Genomic DNA, 23,693 nt, shown 5'->3' with positions numbered 1-23,693 from the left:
CAAAGACTATCTAACCACCCCAGTGGCTTGCACTCGTGAGCGGTAGGGTAACCTTTGTCCCGATAGCAAACCTTATTTCCCGGGCTACCGAGCAAAATATTATCTAACTGTCCCATAGTGGTTCTCCGTATTATGCTTTTCGTTGTTGCCTAATTAAAAACCTTGCCAGAAAAACTTAATTGGGACAAAACCTGGACGATGGAAAAAAGAGTGCAGCATATACGTTCAGTATATGCGGTGCTCATCAACAATAATATCTTTTAAGGTGTGCCACATTCCAGTTGTTCGGCAATTTTACTCCGTCTTGATTTTCCAATTCGTATTATCCTTTTTCGGTGACAGCTAAAACTCGGTAGGGGCCTTCCCACATTGGACCCAGCTTTCCTGCGTCGAGCTCTCGGGTATATTGAGTCACTTTCCATAAAATCAAGTCTCCCACTTTGAAATAACGGAGATTAGCTCTTCGATTGTAATATCTTTCCATTTTTTATTTTTGGGCCGCCATCCTTATATATGCCAAGTCCCTGCGTTCGTCGAGCAGCTCCAATCTGACCAATAATGCTTCGTTGCTTGCTTCTTCGTCCGCCCGGAAGTATCTCATGGTAGGTTCTCCCACTTCCACCGGGATCAGGGCTTCTGATCCGTATACGAGAGAGAAATGCATCTATCCCATGCTTGATTTGCTCGTTGTTAGGTACGCCCATAGCACTCGTGATAACTTTTCAGGCCATTTGCCGTTGGCTACATCCAATCTCTTTTTGAGATTCTGAATAATTACTTTGTTCGTCAATTCCACCTGGTTGTTTGCGCTCAGGTGGTATGTTGATGATGTGATTCTTTTGATTTTCCGGTCTTCAAGGAATTTTGTGACCTTTGCACCTATAAATTGAGGCATGTTGTCGCAGGCCATCTATTTTGGTATCCCGAACCTGCAAATTATATTGTTCCATAGGAAATAGACTACTTCGCGCTCGCCGATTTTCTAGTAAGGGCCTACTTCAAACCACTTAGAAAAGTAATCAGTTAAAATCAAAAGAAATCTTACCTTACCGGGAGTCGGCAGCAGTAAACTGACTATATCCATCCCCCATTTCATGAATGGCCAAGGTGACAAAATCGAGTGCAATAGTTCTACTGGTTGAAGCACCAACGGTGCGTGGTGTTAACATTTAGCTTTAATACCAAGGAGTCCTCACCCGAGTGATTTCCACAAATTCCTTTGTGAACTTCTCTCATGACGTAATTAGCTTCAGAGGCTCCTAAACTTCGGGCCAACGGGCCTTGGAAAGATTTTCTATATAATTGACCTCCCCTGAAGTAGTAACGGGCTACTTTAGTGCGTAGCGCCCAGGATGCCTTGGGATATTCGGGTAGTTTTCCATGCTCAAGATAGTCAATGATCTCATTCCTCCATTCCCAGACCAAATTGGCCATGTTTACTTCATAATAGCCGTCCACATCTAATATCGAATGCATAAGCTGCACGACCGTGCCGGAATCTGATCTCTTTATTTCCGTGGAAGAACCCAAATTGGCTAGTGTGTCTGCTTTCGCTTTTTCTTCCCCGGGATGTGGGTGATTAACCATTCCCTGAACCATGCGAGTAGAGTCTGGACTTTTACTACATATTGTTACATGTGTTCCTCTTTGGTGTCGAAGATCCCGTAGACCTGATTTACTACCAATTGAGAATCACATTAGTCTAGTCCCTGCTCCCGCTCGAGTCCTGCAATAAAGGCCCCATACTCTGCTTCATTGTTAGTCAAGGGAACAGTTCTCATGGCTTGCCTCAGGGTTTCTCCAAAAGGCGTGATTAATACTACCCCGGGCATAGACCCTTTCACATTGGAAGCTCCGTCCGTGAATAAGGTCCAGACTCCCGATATCGATTCTGACACTATCACCGCTTCTTTGGTGGTCAAAGGCAGCAGTGCAGGACTGAAATTAGCCATAAAGTCAGCCAAAACTTGTGACTTGATCGCAGTCCTAGGTTTATACTCTAGGTCAAATTTACTCATTTCGATTGCTCATTTGGCCAGTTGACCTGAAAGTTCAAGTCTGTGAAGGATATTCCATAGGGGAAAGGTTGTCACCACGGTTATCTGGTGCCATTGAAATTAAGGCCTAAACTTTCGAGCGGCGACTACGGGACCTAAGGCTAATTTTTAGAGGTGTGGGTAGCGATTTTCTGCTCCCGTTAAAATTTTACTAACATAATAGATCGGAGATTGCGTACATTCATCTTCACGAACTGCCTCTACTGAAATATTAAATAATTTGGAGGCAGGCTTGAACTCCAAAGCTGAAGAGGATGTTGTTGCTGAGGAGAAGAATGCCTGGATGGAAAAGAAGTATAGGAAGGTCATGTAGCACAATAAAGCTTATAACTCCACTATCCATGACCTTGACATCAACCTTCAAGCCACTAGATCCGAGTGGAATAACCTTTCGATCGAGGTTGACTAGCTTAAGGAAGAGCTTCAGCACCGAGAGGCTTCCCTCATTATTGAAAAAACATATTCTATGTATAGCATGAGGAGAAAATCCTTGAAAGAGGCCAAAGCGGGACTTACCGCTACCTCTAAGACTGCAAAGTTAATCAGCAATTGTTCGTCTTCCTCCGGTTTTGATAGTAATTGAGGGCTCGATAAATACCCTTTCAAATCTTTCAGAGCCTGCTGGCATTCCGGAGTCCATTCAAAGTTGTTCTTCTTCTTCAAAAGTGAAAAGAAGTGATGACACTTTTCTAAAGTCCGATAATTGAACCTACTCAAAGCGGCTAGTCTTCCTATTAACCTTTGAACCTCTTTCACATTTGATAGCAGGTCGGGGATTCCTTGATGGCTCTAATTTTATCGGGATTGACTGCGATTCCCCTTTTTGACACCAGGAACCCCAAGAACTTGCCGGAGCTGACTCTGAATGCATACTTTTCGGGGTTAAGCTTCATGTTGTGCTTCTTTAGGATGTTAAAGGTTTCTTGGAGATGTTTAAGATGATCACTTGCGTTCAAAGACTTAACCAGCATATCATCTATATAAACTTCCATTGTTTTTCAAATATTTTGTTTACAAGCCTCTAGTAACTGGCTCCAACGTTCTTAAGCCCGAAATTACCAGGGCATCATTGTGTGGTAGTAGGAGTCCATATGTGTCCTCCTCCGTGAAGGTGATGTCGTCCTCAGCGACTTCCCTGAGTCTCTTGCTATGGGTCACTGATACCTTTGTCTTTTTCGCTGCCGAAAAGGTTACACCATTAATCTCGTTTCCCCCTAAAATCATGTTGATCATTAGACGAGGAGGATCTTCCCTTGCTTTTGAGGGTTCCGTGTTATTGTAGTTGCAGCCATAGTTGTTCTTAGCCCGGTCGCTTAAGAATTCTCTGATATGGCCATTTTTCAGCAACGTCACCACCTCTTCGCGCAGATGTCGCCAGTCCTCAGTCCGGTGGTCGTTGGTCCCATGGCACTCACACCATAGATTAGGATCCCTCTAACTGAGGTCATATCTTATCGACCTCGGGAATCGTGCTTCCTTAATGTTCCTCATTGACGATATCAGTTCCACTACACTGACACTGAAGTTATATTCAGACAATATGGGGTAGGTGGAATCCTGGGAGCCCGATACCTCTTTGTCCTATAACGATCTATTTTTCCAGCCGCGATCAGCTCTCCTATCGGTAGCGAATCAATTCGCTAATCGAAAACCTCTGTCGCGTCCTTCGGCCCTTTCGTAGGGCAAAAACCGACCTCTAGAAGACCGTCGTTCTGCGTCGAGATCATCCTTCTACTTTTCCTTATTCTTTTCCCGATCCTGAACCTTGGTTGATGCCGGAAAATCGAGCTGGTCATCCTCTATTCTTATTTTCGACTCGTAGCGGTTGTGGACATCCACCTATGTTGTTGCTTGGAACTCAAGCATACTTTCTTTCAGTTTTCGAGAAGCGTCTGAACTCCTCGGATTCATCCCTTTAGTAAATGCCTCAGCTGCCCATTCATCCAACACGGCCGGTAGCAGCATCATTTCCTTACGATAGGCCGACATATTAAGAATTACACGAGGAGAGTTTGAATTGCTGCGGGAGTTCATAGGCCTTGATAAAAGAATCTGCGAGCATCTCGAAGGAATCTATTGAGTGCCAAGGTAAAAGTGAATACCATGTCAGGGGCCCTTTAGTGAGGGTCTCCCCGAACTTATTGAACAAGACTGATTAATCTTGTGCGGAGCTAAGTCGATTCCTTTCACCGTCATTGTATAGGTGGTGATGTGCTCCTGAAGATCTGGAGTCCCATCATCTTTTGGCACGTCTGGCATTTTGAACTACTTCGAGATCAACTCCGGTGACGCGCTTAGTTTGAACGGCAACTAAGGTGTATTTCTTTAAGTCTGGTCCTTTCAGCACCGGCAGTGCACCCGGGATTTGATCCATTCGGGCGTTTATTTCCGTCAAAAACCGCATGAGTTTGATTTTAAGGGATCATTCTCGTTATTGTTACCGGATCCTTCGTCATTCCCTCCGGCCCTGTCGAAGCCGACCTCACCCATGGGAATGTTGTTATCAACCCTTTGTGTTGTTTGGTTTGCGGAAGCACCGGGATGAACTGGACCTCTACCATTTGCATTGTTGGAGGCACCCTACAACACTTTCTTCAACTCCGTCATGACCTGGTCTTGTCGCGAGAGATGGCCCATAATAGCCCTTTATTACTCCCTTAAGATTCTCACTGTTTCCACAACGTGCTTGTATTCAGCATCATCAGGTGTTGCCTCTCGAACGTGCTGTGGATATTGTCCACCATGGATCAGCGTGGCTACGCCCTCCTCGTTGCGAGTATCGCTGATCGAATCTTCGTGTTGAGGCTGATTTTCTTGGGCCTCAACGTTGTGCATGATGTTGACATCGTTATCTGCCATTTTTTATGAGTTTTCGCTAAGAAACAAAGAATTACACAGGTTAGTAATAGATGCAAGGATCAACCCAATTACGCAACTGTCTAAGCCCCATGGTGGGCGCCATACTGTTTACCCGTAAAACAGTACAGTTAAATTTGTACGTGGTTTATAGACAAGCGAATCGATTTGATCCCAAAATAATAATTAAATTAAATAAAAATACAAGACTTGGCATTGAAATTGAGGTAAATCAGCAAATAGCTTTGGTTCCGGGGCAGAGCTTCCGAAGGTAGTAACACAAGTATTAATAGGCAAGAAATAAAGTATTATTGAGCGTTTGAATATTATATAGCATAAGTTTGTCAGACAATTCGTGTCCTTACAATGACTGTTGAAATCACTATTTATAGTTGCACCTAGGGAACAAGGTCCTAGGATCAAGCCTCTCTTAAATGATAATTATGGGAGTCATTGAAGAATGTGTAACGGCAGGCTATGAATCCCATAATTCTCTATAACGGACGGTGTATTTAATATTGCAGAATATTCTTCACTGAATGATATCGGGTGGCATGCATTCGTTTGTCTTTATTAGCAATATTCCCTTCGTGGGCTCTTCGGTACTAACCGAAGTTGCTGCCTCCGGTCTTGGTTTCCTCCTGTCTCACTTTCCGTCTGTCTATGGTTCCACGTGTCGCTCTATTATGCGAGTATTTAGTATTAACTGATTTTACCCTATGCAATAATATGTTGGTGGTCGATGGGGATAGTAGTGAGGTGATAGCTGGCAAAAGTCGTGGTTGGTGGAGGATAGTGGCGGATGTAGAAGATAGTTACCGGGAACCCGGAAACTTTTGCGGAGACCCTATATTTTTATTAAAAAATCCATTAAATATCTATAAATATAGAAATGTGAACCTAGTTATTATTGTATATTAATTTGAGATTACAATAGAAATTAATAAATTTCAAATCCTGAATCCGCCTACGGTGGAGGAAGTGGTACATAGTACAGTGATGGTTAGTGGTGCTTGTGCGTGACGAGGCCAAGGGTGATGAACGTCTGGTTGTAGCTGATTGTATATTGGCTAGTTGTGGAGATGGTCAACGGTTGATATTGGCAATGGTGGTATGCAGTGGCGGTGGCACTCGTGTGGTACTACAGGACATAGTAGTGATAAGTAGTCACATTCACGAAAATAAAAATTAAGTGAACAATATATTAATGATTTCAAGAATTTTTTATTTATTTTTTTACAAAATAAGAATGAAATTCGATGATTCAGAGCAAGGGAGTGTTGAAATAAGAAAGAAAATGAATACACTTAATGTGTTAAGATATGAATGAATCAAATGTTAGTCTCCATTAAGTGAAAACAAATGGTCAGACATAAATTAAATAACTCTAAGTATACATAACATACGTAATAGTATATAAAAATTTAAATCCACTATTAAATTACTTTAAAAATACGAGTGGCTTTATGACTCGGAAAAAAGCAAAATCGACGTTTTAACATAAGTTGTTAGTGAAGAGTGTATATAACTAAGTTACATTATAATTAATTAGTAAACAAGATAACAATTCCCAGCTAGATCATGACAACTTATATTCCTTCTTCACATGCTTCCGAGATCTACAAAATATGCTCGTGCCTGCTAAAATTCAGGGCTTACAAGAAATAATTATATCAAACAATTAAAACAATTAAATCCTATAATAATTTGTTTTGGCATATAATACCTTGTTTTCTTTCGTAAGTGGAGCCCTTAGTACATTCTAATTATGCCCGTGACTCACATTTGTTGATCTTGATCAAGTAAAGACATTATTAAAACATGATTAGACCACTAATATCTATTTTGTTTTAGGTAAATGATGACATCCTATTAAGATTTAAGACAGAGCAATAATTTATCCAAAGAATAACAAAAGAAATTGACGAAGCCCGTGTTATTTTATGCAATAATGCACTCTCATCTAGGCTAAAGTTAAAAAACGATGAAAATTGACATCTTCTCCGACAAACTATCGGTTCTTATCAGGTTATTTATAAGATAATTTCAGGTAAATCTGGTATATGAATGAATTTGTAAGTTGATAAAAATGGTACTAATTAACCTACAATTACATGCATGTTAAATTACATAGATAATATTAAAAAAATCTTACATCGTCAACGCATATATATTAAATCAAAATAATGCTAATTTGCTATAACTAGTGGCGGATTTAGGGGGCGAACCCACTTTTATATTTTATATTTTGACTCATTTTGACACAACCCAAAAGTATAGCTCAGTGGTCAAGAAGTAGGGGTGGGCATAATACCAACCGAATAGAAAAAACCGGCCGAACCGAAAATTTCGGTTTTACGGTTTATTCGGTCGGTTTGTAATTTATAGTTTTAAAAAGTTCGATTCAGTGGTGTTTTAATGGTTTGGTTTTCGATTAAATCGAAAAACCGAATTTTCTACTCGATTTTCACATTCCTTGTTTTCACTACTCACTTCACTTGATCCATAGCTTAAAGCTGATTTGCTAGAAAATACTGAGGAAGTGTTAAATCTTAAACAATTTGGTAAGAGGAAAAGGAAAGAAGATGAGGGGTTTCAATTATCTAAGCATAGCTCTTCGCAGCCATTCTTCTTACTTTAAGCTTCTGCTTCTCTCTTCTGTCAGGTAATTTTTGCTTCATTTCATTTTAATTTCTTAAAAAAAATATTTTATGAATTTTTATTGTGCTTGCTGATTTATTAATTGCTTCATTGGTCAAAACAATTAACCTTGGGTAGTGACAGAAACAAGCATAACAACGGCGGATTTCATCACCTATGGCATTAGCTTTAGCTCTCTCTTCCGTATCAAACTGTACTATCATCAACACCGCAACATAAACTTTGATACAACACCATAAACAGAAAAATATATGTTTCTTATTTTATGTATATTTTTTAAAAGATATATATACGTAAATGGTTTAGTTGAAGACAGTAGAAGCACTTGCATCTACTGCAAAAAGTAATATATTTTCGTTGTTTCGTACTATTTTTGTCATGGCTTGAAACCGAAAATCGAACCGATTAAACCGAACCGAACTAAAGTTATTATGGTTCGGTTTTGATTATTAAAATCACAAATCGAAAATCGAATTAACCGAACCGAAATTCTACAAAAACCGAACCGAACCGACCGATGTCAACCCCTATTAAGAAGGTTCAAAATCTTTGTAAGGTTGTTAATTCAATTTTCAACCGCAGCCACCGACTATATATATATATATATATATATATATATATATATAATCGCGACTTGGGCAAGGAACATGATAATTTACGAGACGCCATATTATTCAAATGCATCCAAAATATTTTAGAAATCTTTGCTTGTGTTGCCAGCTAATTTAAATCTCTTGGGCAAGCAGAAATAATTCAACATGTTTTTTTTATTTCTATTTTAATTATATTTCTTCACATTCATCTTCTTTTTGCATGCTATAAAAACCCACCCCTTACAATTCCATTTCCATCAACCAAAACCTTCTCTTCTCAACTAATAGTGATTAAGAGAAGTATTAAACTTTGAGAGAAAATGGCTTCAAAAAGAACTACTTCTCTTGCCCTTTTTCTTCTTGTCAACCTTCTATTTTTCTCTCTTGTTAGTGCATGTGGCACTTGTCCTAGTCCAAAACCAAAACCAAAGCCAACCCGTAGCCCTAATTATAAAGGCAAGTGTCCTAAAAACACCCTAAAATTAGGTGTTTGTGCTAATATTCTTGGAAATTTACTTGGCCTTAAAATTGGTAATATTCCAAAGAAACCTTGTTGTACTCTCATAAAAGGACTTGCTGATGTTGAAGCTGCCCTTTGCCTTTGCACTGCAATTAAAGCAAATGTTCTTGGGATTAATCTCAATGTCCCTCTTTCACTAAGTCTTTTACTTAATGTCTGTGGGAAAAAGGTTCCATCTGGCTTTATTTGCCCTTGAAAAATTCAATATTTTGCTTTCACTTTTTCTTATTTTTTGAGGGATATATTATAGTTTGTGTTAACTTTTTGCTCCCATTGTTTATGCTATGGTTGTGTAATTTGATGGATGTAGTTTGAAATTTTAAGTTTGTTATTGTATTTTGTACACGAAGTGGTGTATGTGACATTTGATTTTGAGCTTCCTGTATTTAGTTTTCATGTAATTGAAAGTCTATTTATCATTTGTTCTTTTTTTCTTTCTATTTCTCCTATGTGAAGAGCTAAGAGCGGGAATTTTCATGTTATTTTATGGAGTATATTTTATTAGGATTCATCATAAATTGACTAAGTTTATACAATTTGGTAACTCTCCTACCTTCTCTGAGCTTGGGATCGACAATGTGAACAAGCTCACATAGACGAAGTTAAAAGGACTTGGTGATAATAATATTGAAAATTGTTATATACGTTTAGATAGGGTATAATTCTTTTTCTCCTTAATCCACTAACATATTTCATAACTAGACTCAATTTATTCACATATATAAAATAGGAAAAATGACACTATATATTTCCTCTCAAAATAATAGTCGAAAAATATATATGTTTTGCATATATATATATATATATATATATATATATATATATATAAAGTGTAAAAAAATTATACAAATTTTATACACTTTTTCGCCTACAAAATGTAAATAATTTCTGATGCATGCTAAAAGTGAAAAAAAAAATACGTATAAAATAACGATGGTTTGTACGGAAACTAGAGCTTCCTTTCATTTGTATTCTTTTCTTGACATTGATAGGTGCTAATATATTCATCATTTAGGAAAAAAAATAAAAGGATGGATTGCTGATGCTGCATACAAATGGTGTACCAGTTCTTGAAACCAGTAGTTAAGTGGATTCATACAATTTTCATATATACAAAAATATTTTGTTTTTATGCTATTTGCACGATATAGTTTTCTGATAGGGGAATTCAATTAAAACCCTTTCAGGGACCATATAACTCTGCCCCTGGCCACATTCAGCAAGCAATATATGGTTTCTCAAAATTCTTGTTCCCTTCAAAAACACTGTTTCAAAACAAGTTCAGAAGCAATAATATTAGATTTCAAAGTCAATAAAATAACTATGTCTTAATCTCAAATAAGTTGGGGTTGGCTATATGAATCCTCGCCTTTTTCTTTAAGCTCAACATATATTATTGTCATACCAAGCTCGGATAAAGGAGGAGGGTTGCGGTACGCTGGTAGCCAACGGAAAACTAGTCAATTCATGATAAATCCTCATAATACGGATTTCATTGTCAGTACCAAAGATAATAAGTAGGTAGCCAACATGTTGTGTTGTAACCAGGAGCGGATTTAGAGGGGCGGAAGTGGGGTTCACCTGAACCCCTTCATCAGATTACACTGTACATATAAGGCAAATATGATTTGTACTTCTCTATATATTATATTTTGAATCTCCTTCCCTCAACTCAAAAGCATAGCTAAGTGGTTAAGGAGGGTCAAAACTTTTACAAGCTTGCTGGTACAATTCTCATTGGCCACAATCTCTTTTAACTTTTTCTTTCTTTTTGAAACCCCTTAGCGAAAACTATGTCTCCGCCAATGACCGTAACACATAAGTAGTATGAAACTCTATTTATAGAAGAGTATGAATCAAAGTTCACTATATATTTCAAAGTAAGAACCACACACAAGTAGGCAGCCAACATGTACTACTATAACACGAATTTCCCACAATTTTCCTTCTCAGAAAAGATTTTGCAAGAATGCAAAATTCAATTACGGGATGGTAAAAAACAACAGTAAGTTGTGGTAAACAAAGGGAAACTATTAGTATTAACTTTAACCAAGTCAAATTCCCAACTGGTTTTGCACATCTAAAATGGTCTTAGCAGAGTTCCTAAGTTGCTGAATTTCCTCATCAGTAAGATGCACATTTGTCACACCCAAAACTCCACTTCTACCAAGCTGTGCAGGCAAGCTCAAGAACACATCACCGCCGTCAATACCATAGAATCCCTTCGCGAGGACTGAGACAGGGTGAATCCTTCTCTGGTCTCGGATAATTGATCGAGCCAAGTTAGCTACAGAGTACCCGATCGCCCACGACGTGTAACCTTTCAGACTAATCACTTCATATGCACTCTCCACAACTTGTTTATGGATCTTTTCTAGTGTCTCCTTCTCAAAAGCAATTTGTTGCCTCTCCAGAAAGCTAAGTACAGGAACACCTCCAACGCTAATGCTCGACCAAAGTGCCACGGAGCTGTCACCATGCTCCCCAACAATGTATGCCTAGTATAGACATCAAAGATTCCATTCAAATCAAACAGAGGATTGCAGCTGTTAGATAGTGCATAACTTTCAACAGTGGCAGAGCCAGAATTTTCATTAAAGGGTGTCAAAATATATAAAAGTAAACATACGAGAAAATCAAGAGTCAACACATAATATATATATATGCATATAATTTTTTTTACCTACCTAGACAATGTATTTGACATCCCTTCCTATAAGATGGTTCCGCCACTGGCTTTCAAGGTTTACTCCATGTTGAATTCAACCGCAAAATGGGGTTCAGTATCATAGTATAGCCTTAATTTTGTTCCAAGTCCAAACCTAGTGGTAAGCTGTACTACAACAACTGCACTTCAACTACAAACTAGTTGGAATCGACTATATAATTCCGGAGGCACTGCAGAAGTTGCAACTTGCATTCTTATGGCAAGTTTACTACCACAAAAAGAATCTTTTGGTTTTTACAACATTTGTGCTTCACTGAGGAAGCATATTTAATACGTTCGACCATAATATACCAGCTATATGGAGCTATAAAGATTACAAGAACCATAACAATTAACCCTTTTTTACTGTAGTTAGAGGGAATTCATTAATATATTGCATACTTCTCAAAAAAAAAATTATTTATATAATAACATAATAAACAATAAGCATTCTACACAGTGTAAGTCATGCAAAAGCAGAGACAGGGCCGTATCTATGTTAAGGGGTATGGGTGATCACGTGAATCCATACTGCTCTCCTTAAATTATGTATAATAATGTTATATTTCTTTAAAATTACTTAACTATATGTGTACACACATGCTTAAAGGCTCCTATGATGCAATAATTATTAGGTCCACCTCTACAAGTGAAATTGACAGCTCAAATCTCACTTTGAACGGTCTTATTTTTGGCATGGAGTATCGATATATATGTGAAAATCACTAAAATGACAAAAGGTATATAGTTTGGAACCTACAATATCAAAAGTGCGGTGACTTTATGGTAAGAGACTAAAGTTAAACCTGTCAAATTAAATTCTAGATCTACTAGTGAACCCATCATCTTGAAATCCTGGATCCGCCTCTAAGCGTAGCCATGATTTGAAACTTATGGGTTATCAATCTAATACTTTTAAGTTAGTAAGTTATAAATTAATAATGTGTACATATTTAATGGATTTTTTAAGAATATAGAGTTTGGATCAACGCTGTTAGGTTCGGCCGCTCCCGTAGCCGATAGACTAGCTCTGCCCCGGAAAAATGCATGTGATTGGTAGACTTTAAGCTTACTAAGAGTGATTAATCGGAATAAAACCTACTTAAGTTATCTAAACAAAATATCATACCAAATTTAAGTGTCTTAGTAGATATTTAGCCTTTACTTTAACAATGTTTCTACAGCATGAGAAGGAAAGAACAAAATTAATGACAGAATTCCCATGATATAATATTTTGCATAGTGGGGCGGCGCAACCAAATAATAATGACAAATTACATCCTAATTTGTCCACTGAACATAAATAATACTTCTGGGAGTGACTAAATTCAGAGTACAATGATCAAAGCATCTCCTTTTGTAATTTGAATTAAAACATAAATATTGTATAAAGGACAAACTTTATAATTAAATGATTAGAAAAAAATTGGAAAATTCATAATCAAAGAAATTTGAAGAAAAGGAATAGAAAATAATGAACTGACCTGCACATCCTGGGCATTAACATCAAGATGATCAGCAATCAAAAACCGAAACCTAGACGAATCCAGATTAGTACCCGACCCGATAACTCGATTCGCCGGAAACCCGGATAACTTCCACGCGACATAAGTCAAAACATCCACCGGATTCGACACAATCAACAGTATACACTCCGGCGAGTACTTCACCAACTCCGGAACAATACCTTTATACATAGTCAAATTCCTCTGCAGCAAATTCAGTCTGCTTTCACCCGGGTTCTGTCGGGCACCCGCAGTGACAATACAAAGATCCGACCCGGACGTAACAGAATAATTGACAGAAGCGAGTTCGGGGAAGGAACGCGGCGGCATGCTGGAGATCCAGCATCTCGCCGCGTAACTTATCAGGTTTCGCGTCGACGAGAGCTAGCTCGTCGACGAGATCCTGAGTCAAGATGGTTTGAGCAATGGCCATCCCCACATTGCCAACGCCAATCACGGAGATTTTCGTGTGGCGTTTTGTGGGCGATGGTGGATGAGTGTTGGAAATGGATTTGAAGAAAACTTGGCTTAGATCTAAACCTCCTGGGCCAAGTGATGATGATGATGTACTGTTATGCATTGTTGATCAAGAAAAATTGTTTGATTTTGAATCTTTAGAAATGGAGGTTTTTGGTAAAGAAAGTAAATGTTTACTCCTATATAAAAGCATGGGAGAGATTGATGAGTCACTGACTAGGTAAAGGGAATAAAGTAAAGGGAATTTGGCACTTTGCAATATGGCATTGTGGATTTTTCAACGGTCCATAATTTGGTGAAGGCTTTTTTTTTTTGGTTTTCTTTTTTTGTTTAATTATTTGATGTTCGAAATTTATTAGCTCAATTAATCTGGATCTAAGTTAACAAAAATTGGTGAAATTGATTTCTTTGAGACCCTACTTTCAAAGGTTGGGTTCTCTGTGGGGTCGATCCCTCGCCTTATTTTTTTGGTAGGGCGATTGAATTAGAACAACAAAAATAGATCACTAAATTTAACATAGACATATAATATTGATCGGGCAAATTGATGCGTCGAGAATGAATAAGGTGAATTTTTCCGTGAATCGGTGAATATTTAAAGGGAATAAAGTATGGCAGTATGGTATTGTTGGATTTTTGAACAGTCCATGGTCTCGGAAGAGTGAGGAAGACTTTTTCTGGTTGAATTTTGAGAAATGAGTATTGAGGTTGAAGTTAGAAACTTACTCCATATTTATATTTAAAGCCGTATGGCCATGAAAACCTTTTCAATTTTTTCAAAATTTGTTTCATAAAATTTTTAATTTTCGGTTGAATATGAACTTTGGAATTTTTCGAAAATTTGAAAAACTCCAAAAAATTATTTTCAAAATTTTCACTGGATCACACACAAAAATTCAAAAACAACCCAAAATTATATTCATGTCCAAACACAATTCTAATTTCCAAATATCATTTTCACTTAGAAAACAAAATCACTTTTTTCGGAATTTTACAATTCTTATGTCCAAACGCCCACTTAGAAACTAAAGTCCAAAAAATCCAGCAAAGAAAAGAATTAAGTGGCCGTTTGGACATAAGAATTGTAAAATTCCAAATAAAAGTGGAAAAAAAATTTAAGTGAAAATGGTATTTGAAAGGCAAAATACATAGAGAGCCCCTTAAAGTTGGCTCCAAATTCTATTTTGACACCTCAACTTAAACTATTTCCTATTAAACACTTAATCCCAACATAAACTGTGCCTATTAGGCCATCGTCTAACCACCAGTAAACAAAAGTAACCGCGTGAAGTCAAGCGCGATGACGTGGAAAAAAAAATTAAATAACAACACCTGTATTTATTTCAATTCTTTATCCTCCGTTATTTTTATTTTTCCTTTTCAATTTCATCTGGGTATTATTATATTGGTGTTTTGATTTCTTCTTTAATGAGAAATTTATAAATTACCAGCTTGAAATTGCGAATTTGGGTGTATCTGGTCTGGAATTGTTTGAAGAAGCTGTGGAATTTTGAAATTATGATGCGAAATTTTGTTTGTAATGGTGGAGAGGTTGGTAGAGCTCAAAGTGATTTTCACAGTGATAATTCGGTGGGAGATGGAGGTGCTTATGCTGTTAAAGTACATGTGGAGGAATTGGCCAAAACGGTAGAGGTGGGAATGAGGTGGTGATGAAGACAATGGCTATGGAGGTGGCGTGGTAAGGTGATATCTGCAGAGAAGCCAGATAAAGGAGATGGAAGAAAAATTATAGCCTAATCTTCAATTGGCTCTCAATATTTTGTATCCACGCTCTCAAAAAGAAGTGTGATATACTTACTTTGCCACCTCAGCATTTGTGTCTAATAGGCACAATTCTTGTTAAGATTAAGTGTTTAATAGGAAATAGACTAAGTTAAGGTGTTAAAATAGAATTTGGAACCAACTTTAAGGGGCCGTCTATATATTTGGCCTATTTGAAAATTAGAGTTGTGTTTGGACATGATATAATTTTAGGTTGTTTTTTAAGTTTGTGAGCGATCTAAGTGAAAATTTTGAAAAACAGCTTTTTGGAGTTTTTCAAATTTTCGAAAAAATCCAAAATGCATCTTCAAGTGAAAATTAAAAAATTTATGACCAAACGCTGATTTCGAAAAAAGTAAAAACAAATTCGAAAAAAGTAAAAAAAAAATTATGTCCAAACCGGCTCTAAATAATTTTTTCTCATTTGTATTAAGCCTCAGTTGATAAACTTATCGATACCTATGCTGGTGGAGGCAGAAGCGAACATATGTGTAGTGTAACCTTGAGGGTTCATCAGATTCCGTAAACTTAGGCAGAAATCCTATATATGTATAAGTGTATACTTTGAAAATGATTAATTTAAATCACTTGGCACGCTAAACACTATAAAGCTTTAAAGGGACACTAGTAGAGCAGAACATTGATGTCTCCATCAGAGGTGGGATCTAGAATTTGAATTCTTTGGTTTAACCTTTTAAGTTTTTTTAACATTGAACACATTATATTTTTAACGTTATGGGTTCATATCTACTATTTTTGCAATCTTAACTAATTTTTACTTTGCGTCGAAAGTTACGAGTTCAATTGAATCTGTTATTATCACACTACATACGCCCCATGGCCTCCGTTGCGTTAAAATTTCTTGGGTCCGCCTCTGGATGAAGGTAACAAATGTTCGATGAAATAATGGGTGAAATTCATTTTTCTCGAAGTTTGGCTTAAAAATCAACCTCCCCCTAACTTTCAATATTAGGCATCTCCCCCCCCCCCCCCCCTTTACATCAATATCCGGCCATTGACCGTCAGCTGTGAAATACTTGACCAGTTTCTATAGGAGCAAATCGTAATTCGCTTCTTATTTATTTAGTGGGGTGCTCTAATTAATTATATGCCTTTGTTATCTATAGAATTATCTGTTGTTTGTGATACTTCAAGCTTATTGGGTTTTTTTTTTCGGTTACTCGATTTCTGTCTTTTTTATAAAGCTAACAAAATAGTTGAAACTTTGTTACAATAATCTTCATTATTATTTTTTTATTTTTATTTTTTATTATTATTATTATTATTATTCTGGTCTTATAAACAGGGAAGGATGTAGAGTTTGATCGCCGGGTTCATTTCAGTCCAGTATTTGTGATGCATAACATAAATTTATATATAAAAATTCATTAAAATCGCAACAAACAGTAGGTCTTAACCCATAACTTTAAAAATATATTGGGTTTCTTGTTAAAAATTTTAAAGCTGAACCCATAGAATCTCAATCCTAGATCCGCCCCTGCTTATACAACATCTAAAGAAATAAGTTATAAAATAACCGATATAGCAAAGCGTATCATGTAACATGGCCGATCTTTTAACAAAGACAACACAACTTTTAAACTGAATATTATTGTGCATCTAGATTGTAATAAGATACTATATATTGAGATTACAAACTAGAGAAGGCACTTGGTTTATACAATCAACCAATCAAACAACAAGATTTAAGTTCCAAATAATTTTTTCATACTCACTTAAAGGAACAAGATAATTAAAAATTAAGGTCAAATGAGTGGGAAAAAATTTAAAAAAAGGTGATGAAGTCTTCTGTTTAGTCAATAAGCTAGTCATGCATTATCTCAGTAAATTGATCTTTCACTTCATATATCCAAGAACAGAATGAAACTTGAAAATTTAGAAACGTAAAAATATTTAATACTTATTTGAATGAAAAGTTTTCGTCACTTCCTTGCCATGCTAAATAGAAAAAACAGAAAGACTTTTGCAAACCAAACTTAAAAACATGAAAAAGAAACTATTTTCTGTTATGAAAATAATTATATTGTGGATGTTCATTTATTACTCCGCTATAAATAATCTTCTTGAAGAAGATTATCCATTTAGTACTTTGTTGAAGTTTATCTACAAGCAGCTGATGCAGGCAGGTTGCAAGCAGCTCAATGAAATGATTTGCAGCAGCTTCTTATTAAACATGCAGGTTGCAAGCAGCTCATGCAGACAGCTTACAAGCAGCTAAAGAAAAGTCTTGTAGTTGCTTCCTTTCTTCTATAAATAGAGGAGTTTTCAGTTCATTATGTACATAAGTTTGAAGTTTGAATAATATATCAATTTCTCTCTATACTTGTCTTTACTTTACAGTTTTTATTTTATAACATGCTATCAGCACGAGACTCTGCCATCTCGAGAAAATACTTTGAAAGTATCAGAGGTACGAACTTTCTTTTTTTAAATAATGTCAAATCTCTCTAAACTTGAGTTTGTAGCCCTGGATATATCGGAAAAAAGCTACATGTCTTGGGTGCTTGATGCCGAAATTTATCTTGATGCGATGGGTCTGGCAGATACCATCAAAGATAAAAATCAGGCATCAAACCAGGACCGTGCCAAAGCAATGATATTCCTACGCCATCACCTTGATAAGGGCCTGAAAATGGAATATCTTACTGTTAAAGATCCAGTCATACTGTGGAATAATTTGAAAGATAGTTATGACCACCTGAAGATGGTCGTTCTTCCACAGGCACGTTATGATTGGACTCATCTAAGGCTACAAGATTTTAAATCTATCAGTGAGTATAATTCAGCTATGTTCAGAATTATTTCCCAATTGAAACTATGTGGTGATAATATTACTGATCATGATATGTTGGAGAAAACTTTCACCACTTTTCATGCCTCGAATATGCTCATGCAGAGATGGGATTTAAAAAGTATTCTTAACTTATTTCACATCTTCTTGTAGCCGAGCAACATAATGGGCTATTAATAAAAAATTATAAAGCCGACCTACTGGTTTTTGTCCATTCCCTGAAGTGAATGAGACAAACTTCCACCAAGCTAAGTGTGGAAGAGGATGTGGCCCCAGTCATGGCCGTGGTCGGGGAGGAAACTCTAATCGTGGTAATAACAATGCACCAAAGAACCCTCTTCACCACCAGCAGTGGAAAAGGAAGGAACAAAAGCATGAAGTGGTGCAAGCAACAAAGCCAGAAAATGCATGCTATAGATGTGGAGGAAAAGGGCACTGGTCACGTACATGTCGTACGCCAAAACACCTGGTTGAGTTGTATCAAGCCTCCCTGAAGAAGACAGAGAAAAATGCTGAAGCAAATTGTATTTCTGAAAATAATTTAGACTTCATGCATTTGGATGTAGCTGATTATTTTGCACTCCCAGAAGGAGAAACAAGTCATGCGATCAGTAGTGAATATGTAGAAATGTAAATATTTTAATTTTTGTTGTTTGTAGTAGATAGTATGGTTATGTAATTGTTGTACATAAATAAAAGTTATGCTTTGATAATAATATTTACTATCATATTTATTTTGTTTATGTCATTTTGAATAATATGGATAATTTCGTGAGTATACGCGTTACAGCTCAATGTGTGTTTTCTTTAGATTATTATGTGTGGATCGAAAATCAAAAGAGAAATTGTGTGAAAAGTTTCATCATTATCTCATTTTGATCCACGTACCCCTATATGTAATCAGGAGGTCAAGAAGATCATCCATTTACAAAATATAGCAAATAAAATGCCAGACGCGTTTACTGATTTGAAAAAAATAACTAAGTCATATATCCCTGCAGAGAATGTGCCTATATGAATTGATGTCCCAGCAGGACCATCTACTAGCATAAGAACTAGTGAACCTAAAGCACATCTGAAGCGTGGAAGGCCTTTGGGTTCTAAGGATCGAAATCCTAGAAAAAGAAAATCGACACATGATCAAAATGATATTATGAAGGGATATCCTGAAGAGACCCAATATCTGATTAGTTATGAGATTCCTGAAGAAATCAATGAACCCGAGACTCAAGTGAGTGAGAAACTTTTAATAAGTTATACTAGTGATGAGATTAATTTAAATTGATCTGAAATAGTGGTGGATAATATTTTTGCATATAATGTTGCACTTAACATTATGCAAGATAATGAGGATTGTGAACCCCGATTTGTCGAAGAATGTCAACAAAGATCTGATTGGCCAAAATGGCAAGGGGCAATTCAATCAGAATTGAACGCACTTGCTAAAAGAGAGGTCTTTGGACCAGTAGTCCAAACACTTGCCGGTGTAAAACCAGTTGGTCATAAATGAGTTTTTGTGCGAAAAAGGAATGACCAAAATGAAGTTGAAAGATACAAGGAAGGCTCGCCTTGTCGCACGAGGATTCTCACAACGACCTGGAGTCGATTATGAAGAAACATATTCACCAGTTATGGATGCCATAACATTTCGATATCTCATCAGTTTAGCCTTACGTGAAAGACTTGAAATACATATGATGGATGTGGTTACAGCTTATCTCTACGGATCACTTGATAATGAGATTTACATGAAAATCCCCGAAGGATTTAAAATGCCTGAAGCATATTCGAAATCTCGGGAAATGTATTCAATCAGATTACAACGATCTTTGTACTGTTTAAAGCAATCTGAGCGCATGTGGTATAATCGCCTTAGTAAATATTTACTGAAAGAGGGTTGCATAAATGATGTTATTTGTCCATGTATTTTTATAAAGAAAATGTCATCTGAATTTGTTATACTTGCTGTTTATGTTGATGACATAAATCTTGTTGGAGCTCTAGAAGAGCTCCAAAATGCAATTGAATATCTTAAAAAAGAATTTGAGATGAAAGATCTTGAAAAAACAAAACTTTATCTTGGATTGCAAATTGAACATTTAGCAAACGGGATCTTTATGTATCAATCTGCCTATACAGAAAGGGTCTTAAAACGCTTTTACATGGACAAAGTGCACCCATTGAGTACACCAAAGGTTTTTTGATCACTTGAAGTGAATAAGGACCCGTTCCGACCTCCAGAAGAGGATGAGGAACTCCTTGGTACTGAAACACCCTATCTCAGTACAATTGGTGCACTTATGTATCTTGCTAATGCTACAAGGCCTGACATAACATTTTCTGTTAATTTACTAGTAAGATATAGCTCTTCTCCTACTCGGAGACATTGGAAAGGGATTAAGCATATTTTGCGATATTTAAAGGAAACTCTTGATATGGGTTTGTTTTATGGTAACAAAGGTAGTGCGGATCTTATTGGTTATGCGGATGCAGGTTAGTTATCTGATCCCATAAAGCTCGATTCTCAAACCGGGTACGCGTTTGCGTGTGGAGGTACTCAAAACAGTCAATTGTTACTACTTTTTCAAATCATGCTGAGATAGTAGTTATTCATGAAGCAAGTAGGCAATGCGTATGGTTGAGATCAGTGATTCATTTTATTCAAGAAAAATGTGATTTGGAGTGTGATAAAAGATTCACAATTTTATACGAAGACAATGCTGCATGCATAGCCCAATTGAAGGGAGGATTTATAAAAGGAGATAGAACGAAGCACATTTCACCAAAATTATTCTACATACATGATCTTCAGAAAAATAGTGACATCGATGTGCACCAAATCCGTTCAAGTGACAATCCGGCATATTTATTCACTAAATCTTTGCCAACTTCAACTTTTGAGAAGATGGTATACAAGATTGGAATACAGAGACTCAAATATTTGAAACAAGGTTTTCATTAGGGGTAGTAAAATACGCTATGTACTCTTTTTTCCTTACTAAGATTTTTTCCCACAGGGTTTTCCTTATAAGGTTTTAATGAGGCAGCTAGAAATGCGTATTACTAAATATGTGTACTCTTTTTCCTTCACTAGGATTTTTCCACTGGATTTTTTCTAGTAAGGTTTTAACGAGGCACAATACCTTTTAATGAACATACAAGGGGGAGTGTTATGAAAATAATTATATTGTGGATGTTCATATATTACTCCGCTATAGATAATCTTCCTGAAGAAGATTATCCATTTAGTACTCTGTTGATGTTTATCTACAAGTAGCTGATGCAGGAAGGTTGCAAGCAGCTCGATGAAATGATTTGCAGCAGCTTCTTATTAAACAGGCAGGTTGCAAGCAGCTCATGCAGACAGCTTACAAACAGCTAAAGAAAAGCCTTGCAGCTGCTTCATTTCTTCTATAAATAGAGGAGTTTCAGTTCATTATATACATAAGTTTAAAGTTTGAATAATATATCAATTTCTCTCTATACTTGTCTTTACTTTACAGTTTTTATTTTATAACATTTTCTACTTTAGGAATTTTGAATTTGAAAATTAAAAAGTAATAAACTTACTTTATCAATTGGGTGATCAATTGCTTTATCATCTTTAGCATCATCGCTGACACCATCTAATAGCCTATTATCATCATATTCATAATAAGATAAACAATCATGTTCGTAATCTAAGTGAACTTGTGTATTCTCAACAATATTTTCCTCCTCGTCGCCATTATTCCATGAGAAATTTTCACCCTCAACTTCATCAAGTTTTTCATCTATTATGCTTAAATTTATATTAACCTCTCTCTTACCCAAATCTTTGTACATATTAAATAATGTCGTTAAATCATTATCATCGACCACTTTTATTGTAACACCACTAGTCAGATGAATATCTTCTATGAAAGTAGTTTTCCCTAACCAAGTAGATGGACCTCCTGTTACAACATTGTGAGCATCTTCCAATAGATCTAGTAATCCATAGCGATTGCCATCCACATTAAAGACTCGATAGTAATTACCAATACAATGTATTGTTAAGGTGAAAAACATCGTTGAAATAATAACAATTGATTAACTGAGTTTGATCTTTTAAGAAAATTGAACAACAATGTCTAGTATAAAACGGACAACTTAGTTATATGTTACTGATACAACAATGTAACATAATAATCCAAAGCATCCACAAATATCTGACAATGTCACTACTTTAGGGTTCATGGACTTAATCTTATTTGAAAAATTAAAGTTTTTCTTGATTTTTTAAGAAAACACAAAATCATGATAATTTCAGGAAACAAGACAAAGAAACATGGGAGAACAATTAAGTAAAGCATGTTAATGGTGAGTAAAAAAAAAAAAAAAAAGGAGAACTCTTACCATACTTTGGAAGCTCTTGCAATGAAAACGTTTGGTTCTTTAGGAGGCACTTAACAAGAGTTGAAAAAACATTAAATAAACAAGGTATATTCTTAATTAGGGCACCCCACTAAATAAAAGGGAGGAAAAATAATTTTCACATGAAATAATTGGTAATAGATATGCAAAATTGGAATAACTGTGATCCTGTTAATCTATCATCTACAGAGTTTCATGGGTGTCCTCTCAAAAGGGGTGTAGCTCTTTCCAAGCACATGCAACCACGAAAAAGAGGAAGGAATTGTTTTTGACTTTGTGTACGGAAAATGCCGTCTCCTCATTTTTCACAGTACTAATTTGTTTCTAGGGGCGGTGCAAAACTTCCATGGTTTGTGAAAACCAAATCTGAATGTCTTTTCTCCGTTTTCATTTGATGTTCCCGAGCCAAGATTTAAAGTATAAAAGTTCGGATCTTAAATCTTTTAAATTATTGAATTTTAAATTAATAGTTTGTATATATTTAATAAACTTTTTGATATAAATACAAAATTTAATTCAAAGTTACGAATCCAATAGAATAGATAACTAACACACTAGGTCTTTTTTATTTTCTGCTACTAATTATTTCTTAGCTTGTAGCATAAATTAAATACAACTAGACTCGAAATTTTAAATCAACAAAAGACTGCGCTACTAAAAAATCTACTATCAGACAGTGGAACTGGTCTTACTTAACACTTTCCTAATGAAGGGATTTTGTTTAGATAGATTTTCTATTACATTAAGGGATCGGAGATGTCACGCCCTAAAATCTATTAAGGTCGTGATAGTGTTGGACACCGCTGTCAGGCAAGCCAATAATACAAACTTCACTTAATTGTCCATTTTATTATTTTTGAAATTAAAATTTTTTCAATGAAATAATAAAGATAAAACCCATAGAGTAAATGATAAATATTTTTAGCAACTAAATTTTTAAACAATTCACAACCATTCCCAAAATCCGGTATCACAAGTGCATGAGCATTTACTAGGGAATTAAAAATAAAATACAACATCTATCAAGAATATAAATTAGACAGGAAAAATATAATAACTCTGAAGGAGACTCTGTTGGCTGTGGATCGTAATACAGAATGCAACTCACATATGTCCCCACAATTATTAACCACACCTCTGCGCCCACAAGGCCACTAGACATATATGTATCTGCACAATAAAATGTGCAGCAAGTACAGTATGAGTACGAAAACAATGTGTACCCAATAAGTATCAAACCTAATCTCGAAGAGGTAGAGACGAGATGGCCGACTTTGACACTCACTATGGGTCAATAATATTAAATAATCATGAAATAAAAATATTTA

At 36.2% G+C, this 23,693-nt stretch overlaps 1 protein-coding gene and 1 pseudogene across 1 annotated transcript; one reads left to right on the top strand and one right to left on the bottom strand.

Moving 5' to 3' along the window:
* The first annotated feature begins 8,413 nt into the window (after positions 1-8,413).
* Positions 8,414-9,106, top strand: LOC104094616 (14 kDa proline-rich protein DC2.15-like). Its single transcript, XM_009600581.3, has one exon. The coding sequence runs from the start codon at positions 8,488-8,490 to the stop codon at positions 8,881-8,883; it is 396 nt and encodes a 131-aa protein (XP_009598876.2). The 5' UTR covers positions 8,414-8,487; the 3' UTR covers positions 8,884-9,106.
* Positions 9,107-10,585: 1,479 nt separating this feature from the next.
* On the bottom strand, positions 10,586-13,605 carry LOC104094615 (L-lactate dehydrogenase A-like; annotated as a pseudogene).
* Between the last annotated feature and the right edge of the window lie 10,088 nt (positions 13,606-23,693).

Source organism: Nicotiana tomentosiformis, chromosome 12 (genome assembly GCF_000390325.3).
Source record: "Nicotiana tomentosiformis chromosome 12, ASM39032v3, whole genome shotgun sequence".
NCBI lineage: Eukaryota > Viridiplantae > Streptophyta > Magnoliopsida > Solanales > Solanaceae > Nicotiana > Nicotiana tomentosiformis.
Note: the sequence above shows the minus strand (reverse complement) of the source record. Positions and strands in the feature narration are given on the sequence as shown.

Bases quoted from the DNA above. Each gene is read 5' to 3' on its own strand.
- LOC104094616 (XM_009600581.3), top strand. From the start codon at position 8,488: ATGGCTTCAAAAAGAACTACTTCTCTTGCCCTTTTTCTTCTTGTCAAC.